This window comes from Podarcis vaucheri (assembly GCF_965113315.1).
Source record: "Podarcis vaucheri genome assembly, chromosome: 6".
In the NCBI taxonomy this organism is placed as follows: Eukaryota; Metazoa; Chordata; class Lepidosauria; order Squamata; family Lacertidae; genus Podarcis; species Podarcis vaucheri.
In genome coordinates this window covers 48,016,285-48,028,986 of record NC_138764.1, presented here as the reverse complement: position 1 = coordinate 48,028,986, position 12,702 = coordinate 48,016,285, and the positions used below count along the sequence as shown (strand labels likewise).

Below are 12,702 nucleotides of genomic sequence, written 5' to 3'. Positions count from 1 at the left end.
GTTGGTTGGAACAGCATCATCTTTAGTTGTTTCTAGAAAGCACAGGTATTCTCATAAAAGATGGGGGGTGTGTGTGCACACATTCACTGCACCCATTCATCAGGTCTCCTGGAGAATCTGCACATAATCCTTCCATGAAAAGAGAACTGTACACATTTCCTAGTCAATATACATACTCCTCAACAGGCTTTGGGGAATGTGCATAGATTGACTGAATTTTGTACATTCTCCAGCTGTTATTTTGGCTGCATTTTGTACATTCTCCAAGAAATATGCACATTCCCCAGTCACTATGCAGTCTCCAAGAAGCACGACTTTTACCCCCTTTCATATTCAGAAATGTCTGATATGTGCTCCCCAGGCTGCTTTTGGCCCACTGCCTAATCATACATGGCCTAATCACTGCCTAATCATACATGGCATTGGGTAACTAGCAGGAGTGGATTTAGGATGGTGCAAAGAGGGGGCGCCATCTCAAAGTGCAGCAAGTGAGGCAATGGGCTTTGGGAAGGAAATATGAGGCTCTTAGAGTCCTTCCTTTTCCTTCCTAAAGCCTAGTTAGTGCTTTTCCAGCTTTGGGAAGGCTCTGTGACTGCCTTTGGGAAGGCAGTGGAGCGAGCCAAATATTGGCTTTGCACAGGGTGCCATAGTACCCAAGTCTGCCATGGTTCACAAGCCTGTTCTGTGCTGCCCCACCAACCCTACTGAATAATGATTTTGCCTTGGGTGAAGCCAGAAATAACACTGGGTCTATGGACCTTGCGACAAAGATATCCAGACTCATGTCTAAGCCAAAAATATGAGAAAATGTAATAGTAGAGTAACCTTCAAGAAAGTTGTGCCAGCTAGATGTATATTTTACATGGGGGGGGGAGGGGGGATATATGTATAGCTAACTGTATTCACATGATTCATTCATTGAAATAAATCTTCAAGTTTAATTAGGAAATTAAAAATACACTAATTATTCTGGCACTGCATCAAATTTCCTAATGCACTTGATAAAAATAATAATAATTGTCAGTGCTATTTTTCTAGAAAAAGAGGTGCCGTCACCATGAACGCCTCCCTCATTCTCTTAAAATGGCAATGGTACCTGAGAGGCTGAGTTTCAGCTGGAAAACCCCTCCCCTCATAATTGTGTTGCCTAAGTATAACCATTTTTTAAAAAAAATCATATCAGTGATAATAAGGTTTCTTCTCCCCATAATTTTGTGAGCTGAAGAATTTGAAGATTTTGTAGTGCTGAAATCCAGTCCCGCTTTTTAAGTATCAAGTGGTTTGTTTTGAAATAAATTCTACATGGATCGGTATCATCCTCCCGCAATGAAACTGCGAGTATTTCATGCAACCCACACTGCTTTCCTGAACAAGGCATTTCAGTGGATGCACCAACTCTTCCAAGGTGAATTGGCTTGCTTCAGTCTATAATTAAACTATGTAAGGCCTGCAAGCAGTTTTCATTATATATTACTGTCATGACTGCCCTGCAGTGGAATAGCTTGGTTTCTTTGCTTCTATTGCCATATTCTGAACTGACAGCACCTGTCTTGTTTCACCAGTCTAACATTAGCATGGCCTTTTATGCGCATGCTGACATCCCTCTGGAAATTCCAAGGACAGGAAGGCAGCCATCTCAGAAAGTACCCTTGGAAAAACAGATTCTTAAGCAGAAGTGAGCGGTGGGGCATTAGGGCTTTGAACCCAACCTTCCTGTCAAATTCCTATCATACCTGCAGGGTACTCTCACACATCCCCTGTAGCCTTATCCAATAAATGAAAATGCACACTTTCACATGGCCAGATCTTTTGCATACATCCCTCCACAGACGTTCATTCCAATTCCTTCACAATATATATGCTTGCTGCCCATCTACATCACTGCGCAACTTTCTTTCTGTGGAGCCTCCCTGAAATTATGGATCTGTGTAGCATTATGTTATTGTTTGTATGGCGGTTTGTTTGTTTTTAAAGTATATATAGATCACTTTTCAGGAAGACCTCACAAAGTGGTTGGTATCACTTTAAAAAGAAAAGGGGGGAAAGATTACCATACAATAAATAGGACAACTCTTTTAGAAAAAAGCTGTTACTGTATCTTCTTCATTCCCCCTCAGGGCATGAGGTTATGTGATAGTTGGCATATAGGTTTATAATAAATCAATAAAAACATACTTTAAAATAAAATAAAAAGGAACATCTGTTTGGGAGGGGAAAGCAGATAAGAGTGTTTGGATTCAGGGCCCCCTAGGTGGTCACCACTGACACCGGTGACAACATGGAAATCCTACATATGAAGCCAGGACTGCAGAAAATGTGACCCAGCAAGTCATTGTAGCTGCATCCGCATCATACATTTAAAGCACTACGAACCTACTTTAAAGAGCTATGGCTTCCCCCCAAGAATTCTGGGAGCTGTAGTTTTGTAGGGGTGCTGAGAGTTGGTTGGAGACCCCTATTTTATCCTCCTAGATCTATGATTTCCAGACTTGACACTGACGAGAGATGGATTGTTAAACCACTCTAAGAACTGTAGCTCTGTGAGGGAAACAAGGGTTTCCTAACAACTTTAAGCACCCTTAACAATCTATAGCTTCCAGTATTCTTTAAGGGAAGCCATGACTGTTTGAAGTGTGAAGATTGTGCTTTAAATGTATGGTGTGGACTGAGTAATGTGTCAGAATGATCCCAGACCTGAACCATTGTTTTGGAGCTAATTCAGAAAGGGTGATGTGACAATAGAAAGAAATCTCTGAATATAATGATTTTCAGCTCTAAATGTGGTGTGAAAACATTTGAGCAAAACTAAAAACACCCTTACTTTTCCTAACTTCAAAACACAGTACACAGTGTTTCTAAAACTGTCCATGTTCACTAAAATGAACCTAGAGTTATGGAGAAGCATGTTTACCGTTGAAGAAAATCGTTTTGTCCTCTGAATGTACTTCTGGTACCTCTGGTCATCATTACTGTAACCAACTTCAAACATGCCTGGTATTTTTATGCCAATGCTGAAGCTTTGTTGTTTCGCTTTTGCCTTGGAGACATTCTCTTCAAAACTTGAATAAGATTCATATTCAGTCAACGCAAATTCATACTTGCCTTTGGTCTAAACAAAAAACATGAATAAGGAACTTTTTGTATCCTGATTCCACACCTAAAGTTATCATAATTTTTGTGGTTTTCATTCTATATATTTATTGCAAACCAATAAAACCAATAAATAAATTTATTGCAAACCAATATTCTGTATGTGACAGCAAATAAATGGCATTCATAATTAAGTAAATACATAGTTGTCCACATGCAGACATGTTTTACACATAAGGCATATGGCTTGTTGGTAGAAAGTTAAGTGCCTCAACAATATATTACAGAAATATGTACTGCTGATTCATTAAAAGAGAGACAGAATCCTTAGCTGCTTTGCTGAAAATATGAAAAATCTTCCTTATGAAGGAAAAATGCAACTCATAATACCTGATATTATCTGTGGAGAGGTCTTCTGGATTATCTCTAACACACATATGTAGAGTACTTGAGAAAGCCCAAGTGACTTGGACTTCACATAAAACACGTAAGCATAAAACATAAATATTTGGTTGAACATTATTTTTACTTTAATAAATGACTTGATGCATCAACAATCCTAGGAATTTTAACTGCACATACAGCTCTTCAATACATACCTCTGCCAAATAGCTTTCTACATTGTATGGTTTTCTGAAATTGGTGTCTCCAATATACTGGGGAGAACATGCTCCAGCATAGTATTTATAGTCTAAAACCCATCCTTCCAGGTCATTTGTGAAAATATTTAATCTGGGGAGATGGGAAATGGATAAAGTTGCCATGCTTAGACATTGGTTATTCAAAGTAAGTTATACATCTTCTTTTGGCTACAAATTTTAGTTCATATGAGGCCTGTTTTGGCCTTGGAAAAATGACACAATTTTTAAAAAAGCAGTAATGCAGCAAATGGGGGGGGGGGTGTCAAAATTGGGTCTGTAATAGCTGCCTATCAAGCATACTGATTTTCCCAGACACAGTGAACAAATTATATTCTGTTACCATCCAGGAGAAAACCTCCAAAGCATTCTGATTTTTTTCATACTTGCACTACTTGTAACCCACTAAGCTGAACAGAAGCCAGCAGTCAGGTGTGGCAGTCCATGAGAGTTAAAATGGTGAAAACCTGAAACAGTTAAAACCTGTTCCATTGCTTCCTTTCTAGACGTATATATAGGTGGACAGGGCCTTGTGTGTGAGGCAGGCTATAGTATAGGCAATATGCTTGGCAGGGGGTTGGACTCGATGGCCCTTGTGGTCTCTTCCAACTCTATGATTCTATGAAAAACATAGCAAGTTGCCTTATACTGAAGTCAGACTGTTGGCTCAATCAGTTCAGTATTATCTATACCAGATTGCAGCTACTGTGCTTTCCAGAGGGGATGGGAGCAGGGGTCAGTGCACAGGAAACAGAGCAGCAGGACCCATCACCAGAGCCAGAGGGGTCCCTGTCTCCACAAACACAGCAGGCTCTGAGGTGTAAGGAGAAGCAGCAGAGTCTGTCTTGGAGGCTGGGGCAAGCAATAACCCACAGCCTATCTCCCTAGCTAGCCAGGTGGAGCTCGCTATGTGATTCTTTAGCTGGAGTAGGCTCGGAACAGGTGAAGGTCACATGCCTCGTTAAGCCCAGATGCTGCAATCATTGAGGTGCTGTGTCTGCTCAACTAACTGCCTATGTTGATGCTCCAGGATCTCTGTGGGACTTTGGGCATGTGGACTGACCCTGGACTGGGAACTTGACATACTGACTTCCCACCAGGTAGGCCAGGGGTTTGGGACACCCAGGGTGTAGATTTTTTTAATTTTAAAAACGTTCTAATATTAATTGTATTGGACCTTTGGCTAGAATGTATTAGTCCTCTTTTGGTGTGCCTGCATTTTATGACTCTTGCAATAAACTCCTTTCCTATCTGACCCTGTAAGTAGCACAAATGGTCACTCAGGATGTTTTGCTACTTCTGCTTTGAGCTAGCATTGGGGTGAAGAAATCTGGCATCTCCTTGAGAGGTTCCAAGGAACAGATAGGGACAGGAATGCCAACAACTGGGTGGAAGGCCTGGTTGCTAAGGAAACTCTGATATAGTAGGACATTTGAGACCCAAATGACCAGAGCCGTTAGGGGCACCAGAAGGTATTTGCAGGGGCGAAGTTACTGGTATGGAGCCATGTGTGTTTTACTTCTCATGACCTGTAACCTTTCTTGATGTTTGTAGGAGGGTGTTTAAGAATGTTTCAATGTTTTATAACTCTTTGTGTGCTGTGTTTGAGCTACTATATAAGCTTTGTTCTGTTTTTACTCTGGTCAGACCTTTTTCTGAAGTACCGTAGTGGTTCGGGTAGAACAACCATGTTAAGTTGAGCTATTAAAATAGTATCTAAGCTTGCTGTAATTCTTTTGGTTCCATGTTTTAGTTAAAAGCTGTCCCCTTGCCTGGGTAATGAACAGGTGGAGGAGAAGTAGATTCTTCCCATGAGTTGATGAAGGTTCAGATGTAGCTAAACTATATGAAGTTTCTAACACCTGTTGTAAAATTCTGCTGCAACAGAGTAACATGGCTACTTTTCTAGGAAGTATGATAATATGTCTCAACCCCCCCCCTTTTCTCTAAGCAGTCATAGAATTTATTGATAGCTCTTTATTGATAGCAGGAATGTGAAATCTCAGCCAGGCCCCTGAGCCAAATGTGGACTTCTAGGCCTATTTATCTGGCCTTTGAGAATCCCCAAAGCCATTTCCCCTCCCTGATTACCTCATCTCTTCCCAGGCCACAGCCTCACCAGCCTAGTTTCACACCCTCCTTGAGTGTTTTTGGAATGTTTCCTTGAACTCTGTGGTCTGAATGTAGGGTAGGGCTGGGTGGGTGCAGTAACTAGCCTGCTGAATAAAGGTAAAATTTACATTTGTTGCTCCGCCTACTTTTACCTCTGGTCCCACCCACCATTGGCACATAGCTCTGGGGAAGATTGCCCAGAAGTTAATGTGACCCTCAAGCTGGAAAAAAGGGTTCCCACCTCAATTCTAAAGGTAGAACTGCAAATTGTTCCATTTGGCAACAATCCTGTTTCTGGAAATATAATGGAACTGCTTACCCACTTGCTAGCATTTGTATTCCCCAGTATTGTTCCATCTCCTGGCTGCACTTTTTATACACTTTCTTACAATTTCTTTCATCTGACTGATCCCCACAGTCATCATCTCCATTGCAAAGCAGCCTCCGATTAATGCATCTCCCTACAACACAGAGTGGGAACACACTAATTAATTGTTAATCTGATATTTCCCTTTAGCTCAATCAGTGCAATGCTTTGCCCCTGACCCCTGAAAATGTGAAGATGCAATTATCAATTTATTTCAGGGAAAGTGCTTGGCTTATCTGCTCCTTTACAAAATCGGGTTTAATAACCAGGCACATTTAATTGATTAGGATGAGTCTGCATAAACATTTTTGTAATATTATTTTGAACTTAAATTAGCGGCAAATTGTATTGCATTTCTTAGGCGAAAAGTCATCACTAGCAGAAAGAACTTGAGAAATATGGTACAACTGTAATTGCAACATGCAGCCAATGTATAACCTAGCAATCTGGTTGAAATATAGAATGTACTGAGTATTGAGGATCATTTTTTTGAAAAGGCAATGTTTCTGTACTTTAGAATTGTGCTGAAATGCTTGAAAGCATGCTCATATTGGCTTTGTTTGGATGTAATAATAAACTATGGTTTACTGTTACATCAATGTTCCTGTGCAAACCTCAGGCTCACACCTTCCCTGTTCTGCTTTGCACTGCCATGAGAAGCACTGCCAGCCTACCGCTAGGCAGAGTAAGGCAATTATCTCAGGTGCAGATGCTAGAGAAGGTTGCAGTAGTCCCTTTAAGTTCCTCCTGAGGCTCTGTTCCTCAACAATTCCCCTCCACTGGAGATTAGAAATATGTGTGCAATATGCCTAAACTAGCCTGCTGTCCTCAGGTGCACAAAGATATACATACAGACAGATGCTATCACATTGTATGTGTTAAAGCAAGACTTAACTGCTAGTTAGTTTCTGTACATGAAAAGGGGTGTGTGGAGCATGTTGCTATGTGCTTCAGACAACAAGATGGCTTGGGTCAGTCCTGGAGGAAAATGGGAAGCTTTCATTTCCACTTTTTAATTAACGGCCGATTAGTGTTATGTCATAAGCTGGACAAACTGTGGATAGTTTTAACTATGCTTTGCTGAATGCAAACCTCACTTTATGATGCTCACTGGTGTCCATACACCTTAGTTCAGATTAGCTACAGTTTAGGATTCGGATGAAACATTAAACTGTGGTCAGTTGGAGATGGAGGTGAAATCTTCCAATCTCCTCACTGTACTTGTGCAAAAGAAGAGACTGGAAGGTGGCCACTCAAACCCAAGGCTTGCACTGTCTCATTTATGTTTTGAAAAATAACAGTTCATCATTATATTTGAATGAGGCCACTGTCTGCAAAAAGTTGAGAAACTGAACAGCCTGCACTCAATGTCCTATGCTGAGAAGCAGCAGTTGATGGGCCATGTTTGAATACTAAACCTGGATCTATAGAAGTGGGTTAATACAATGCAATGGCTTTAACCTTGGGTTTATATCCCTGTTCTCTATTCCCCAAAACTACAATAGGATGAGTTACCTACTAGTGATTTTTAACTGCTGTATTTTAATCTATTGAAAGCTGCCTAGATTGGCTGGGGTAACCCAGTTCGATGGGTGGCATATAAATAAATTATCATTATTATTAGCACTAGTAGTATATAAATATGTCCACCACCTAAGGATTCCTCATCCATAAAACGAGTCTAAGCAAATTTGTACTGCAAATCCTACTTATGGCACTCTTGAGTCTGTTTTCAAGACCTCCTTTCTGCCCTGCCATAACTCTTATTCCTGTGCCAACTTCGTGCCTTTCCCCCTTCTCCTTGACCCCCCAACAGCTCCTGGTTCTGCTTCCACTGCTTTCTTGGCTTGAATAAGACCCTGCCCTAAACTTCTTGAAAACTGGGACCGCCTGCTTGCTATGAAAGCAGAATCTGCCAACGTTGCATATAGCCTAATAATGCAAAGGCTCTTTCCCATGGCATCCCATTTGCATTACCAACTTAATGCTTCCTGCATCCTTTCATCACTTGCTGCAACCACCAAAAAAAGTACAATTTCTGTAGGAATTCCAAATGTTGCCATTGCATAAAAAACAAGCAAACACCAACCTGGAGTTTCCTGGCTGCAGAAATCGAGACAGCACTGCTGTGTCTAATAAATCCTCATTTTTTTGTTTTATAGTGAAGTTTGAGGAGAAAGCTGATGAGGAGTAATTCTTAATATATTACGAATGTTGATGATTGTTGCTGCAGTATCTTTTTTAAAAAAATACGACTGCAATATTTTGAAATTCTAGCTGTGTATAATATGAGTCATTAGAAGAGCTTGGGAAGGCAGTTTTCTTATTTTTCTTGCTGCAGTTTATAACCCAGAACAGATCTGAAATTCTTTGCAGCCTGTCTAGAGCATCTATACCTCCAGCACCCTGCCATGTATACTGCTGGAAAATGCACACGCAGGCATGATTACCAAGCAGGCTTGGGCATAATGTAATCCAATAAATTTTAACAGCAGACATGAGAGAAAGCACGTGAGCTTCATTTTGATCTGTATGGACCTCTTAAAATGAACCTAGAAAGGGAGCCGGGAACAAATAAATTTTGTTATGATAAAGCTAACAGAGAGCATATCATTTATGATTTCTGAAACATGACACCACCAGGGGTACACAGCGGGTGGAATTGAACATTGTGCATTGTGTAGGAACATGGACATTCCGTCTGTACAAGCACTGCACCTCGCAGATTGGAACTGTTTAAACTATGGATTAAATATGAGCATGTAGTATGCTGGTGTACACTGTTGATGTTACAGGCACTTCACTCCTTCCCTGCTCATGCTCTATATGTGCTTCCAGGAAACAGTTCATCGTCTGACTTAGTCTGAACTCAGGCTTGTAGATTGTTTTCTCCCAACAAACCATAATTGGTAAGCCAATAACAACCCTTGGTTTCAATTCATGGTTTGTCAGGAAAGCAGCAAACCCAGATTGGAATTTAGTGCCGGACCCAGACTCTGGCCTGATTCCCAGCAGTGCAACAGCAGAAGTTGCTCGAGAGAAGTGAATCGCCCACTGTTTTGCATCATTCACCAGCACACTGTGTGTTCGCATATAAACCATAGTTTAGTTTAACTGTGGTTTAAAATGATGCGCAAACCAGGCCATTGTTGTTCCCTGTTGTCCCATTCTTCTTGCTGGTTTTATAATTATGTTTGTTTAATAATGCAAACCATATCAAATTTCAGTTGTGACAAATCAAACAATGTGATTAAACTCTACAGTTTAAAAGGTCTGCCAAGAGTATGATTTCATTCACTCTATTAAGTTCAAATTTTCATTCACTCTATTAAGTTCGAATACAATTCAATACATGGGGGCTTAGCCACTGGCTTCAAATTTAGGAAAACCACTTCTTATTCACTAACCTGTGGCACACACAAAGCCTTCACATCTAACTGTATTCCTGCAAGGTCTGTTTGTAACGCAGTCTTCAGTTTCTTTGTCAGAGTAATCACACGGGTCACCGCCAAACTGAGAAGGCCGTTCCACATGGACAAATCTGTACTGTAACAGAATAGAGATTATGAATTCCAGGTCTCCTAAATTAAAAAAGGCATGTATCCCAGATATTCCCTAGATCTCTGCTAGTGGCAGCACCAAGCATCAATGGCAAATATCAGATTTCTTCCTATTCCATCTCTGTGGTTAAGAAGAAGGCATCTGATGGCATTTTATATATATATATATATATATATATATATATATATATATATATATATATATATATATATAAAATGATTAAATGATCTCAGAATCAAAGCAGAGCCCAGTTCCCGATATATAGGTAAAGGTAAAGGTACCCCTGCCCGTTCGGGCCAGTCTTGCCAGACTCTAGGGTTGTGCACTCATCTCACTCTATAGGCCGGGAGCCAGCGCTGTCCGCAGACACTTCCGGCTCACGTGGCCAGTGTGACAAGCTGCATCTGGTGAGCCAGCGCAGCACATGGAACGTCGTTTACCTTCCCGCTGGTAAGCGGTCCCTATTTATCTACTTGCACCCGGAAGTGCTTTCGAACTGCTAGGTGGGCAGGAGCAGGGACTGAGCAATGTGAGCTCACCCCCGTCGTGGGTATTTGAACCGCCGACCATGCGATCGGCAAGTCCTAGGCGCTGAGGTTTTACCCACAGTGCCACCCGCGTCCGATATATACCAACTACCAAAACAATCAATCCACAAATCAATTTACAAAAGAGAAGGTAAAAATAAAGTACTAGTGTTAAAATTTATATCACAACATAGTGCAAGCGGTTTAACACTGTCTGGCCGCTGTGAGAATAGGATGCTAGGCCTGATCCAGTAGGCTCATCTTATGTCATATATACACATTAATATCCTGTTAATGCCCATGCAAATGTATAGAACATATGTTTCCAAGTTGCTTTCAGAATGACAGTCAGGGATGTGTGTATGTTGTGGATTTTTGTTTTTGCTGGTTTTTATTCAGGGCTATGTTCAAATTAAGGAGTTCTCAAGGCTAGATCTCCCATGATTATGTGTGTTCTATAGCGATTAGGATGGCAGAGAAATGTCACCAGGCAGAATGAAGTTTTGCACCTTCATAACCGTGCATTCGATCTCTAATATATGTGTGGGATGTACCTCCTTTGTGGGTTGAGGGGAAGACCAAACTAGTACTGCTCAAAGTATGCAGAATGTTCTCTTTTTGTTGCCATACTGATTGGCAGATAGCTACCCTTTTTGCTGTTTGAGGGAATGGTTTCCCCTGACTTCTTCATTACCCACCCCCCAGTACTTGCACCTTCAGAGGTAGGGAGAAAAAGAGTGATTTGGGACACTTTGGTGGCCTGCCTGTGAAACTCCTTTCCCAGGAAGACCTGTCTGGCTGCTGTTCTGTTGTTCTTCCGAAGTTGTGGAAAACTTTTATTCCCTTTTTAACGAGTATTCTATGTGGGGCTGCCCTTGAGACTGACCCAGAAACTCCAGCGGGTGCAGAATGCCGCGGCAAGACTCCTTACAGGGTCCTCACCACGGGATCACATTCACCCGGTGCTATACCAGCTGCACTGGCTCCCGGTGGAGTATAGGATCAGGTTTAAGGTGCTTTTTTAAACCTTTAAAGCACTATATGGCCTAGGACCCTCGTACCTACGGGACCACCTTTCATGGTATGTCCCATGGAGGACCTTACGGTCTTCAAATAAAATCATCTTGGAGATTCCTGGCCACAGGGAGGTTAGACTGGCCTCAACCAGAGCCAGGGCTTTTTCAGCCATGGCCCTGATCTGGTGGAACGCTCTGTCGCAAGAGACCAGGGCCCTGCGGGACTTGACATCTTTCCACAAGGCCTGCAAGACGGAGCTGTTCCACCAGGCCTTTGGTCAGGGCCCAGTCTGACCCCCTCTCTCCATCTGTAAGCCTCATAGAACTCTAGCCCAATGGTTGCCATTAATTTGATTCTGAATTGATTTTAGAATGTATTTTAATCAATTGACTGTGATTTTATGTAAATTGTGCTATTTTTACTGTTGTTAGCTGCTATGAGCCCGGCTTTGGCCAGAGAGGGCAGGATATAAATAAAAATTTCTTCTTCTTCTTCTTCTTCTTCTTCTTCTTCTTCTTCTTCTTCTTCTTCTTCTTCTAGTGTGGTGTAGTGGTTAAGAGCGGTAGTCACGTAATCTGGGAAACCGGGTTCGTGTCTCCGCTCCTCCACATGCAGCTGCTGGGTGACCTTGGGCCAGTCACACTTCTGTGAAGTCTCTCAGCCCCACTCACCTCACAGAGTGTTTGTTGTGGGGGAGGAAGGGAAAGGAGAATGTTAGCCGCTTTGAGACTCCTGAAGGGGAGTGAAAGGCGGGATATCAAATCCAAACTCCTCCTCCTCCTCTTCTTCTTCTTCTTCTTCTTCTTCTTCTTCTTCTTCTTCTTCTTCGAATCATAGAGTTGGAATAGACCACAAGGGGCATCGAGTCCAACCCCCTGCCAAGCAGGAAACACCATCAGAGCACTCCTGACATATGGTTGTCAAGCCTCTGCTTAAAGACCTCCAAAGTAGGAGACTCCACCACACTCCTTGGCAGCAAATTCCACTGTCGAACAGCTCTTACTGTCAGGAAGTTCTTCCTAATGTTTAGGTGGAATCTTCTTTCTTGTAGTTTGGATCTATTGCTCCGTGTCCGCTTCTCTGGAGCAGCAGAAAACAACCTTTCTCCCTCCTCTATGTGACATCCTTTTATATATTTGAACATGGCTATCATATCACCCCTTAACCTCCTCTTCTCCAGGCTAAACATGCCCAGTTCTCTTAGTCGTTCCTCATAAGGCATCATTTGCAGGCCTTTGACCATTTTGGCTGCCCTCCTCTGGATACGTTCCAGTTTGTCAGTGTCCTTCTTGAATTGTGGTGCCCAGAACTGGACACAGTACTCCAGGTGTGGTCTGACCAGAGCAGAATACAGTGGCACTATTACTTCCCTTGATCTAGATGCTATACT

At 41.9% G+C, this 12,702-nt stretch overlaps 1 protein-coding gene across 1 annotated transcript in view; it reads right to left on the bottom strand.

Annotated features, from left to right (window-relative positions):
* C8B (complement C8 beta chain) overlaps positions 1-12,702 on the bottom strand; it is a 36,353-nt gene that overhangs the window by 10,901 nt on the left and 12,750 nt on the right. The window contains exons 3-6 of the mRNA XM_082228737.1: positions 9,615-9,753; positions 6,160-6,301; positions 3,690-3,822; positions 2,912-3,109 (exon numbers count right to left, since the gene is read on the bottom strand). Coding sequence (XP_082084863.1) covers positions 2,912-3,109; positions 3,690-3,822; positions 6,160-6,301; positions 9,615-9,753 — 612 coding nt within the window. The remainder of the gene's footprint in view (positions 1-2,911; positions 3,110-3,689; positions 3,823-6,159; positions 6,302-9,614; positions 9,754-12,702) is intronic.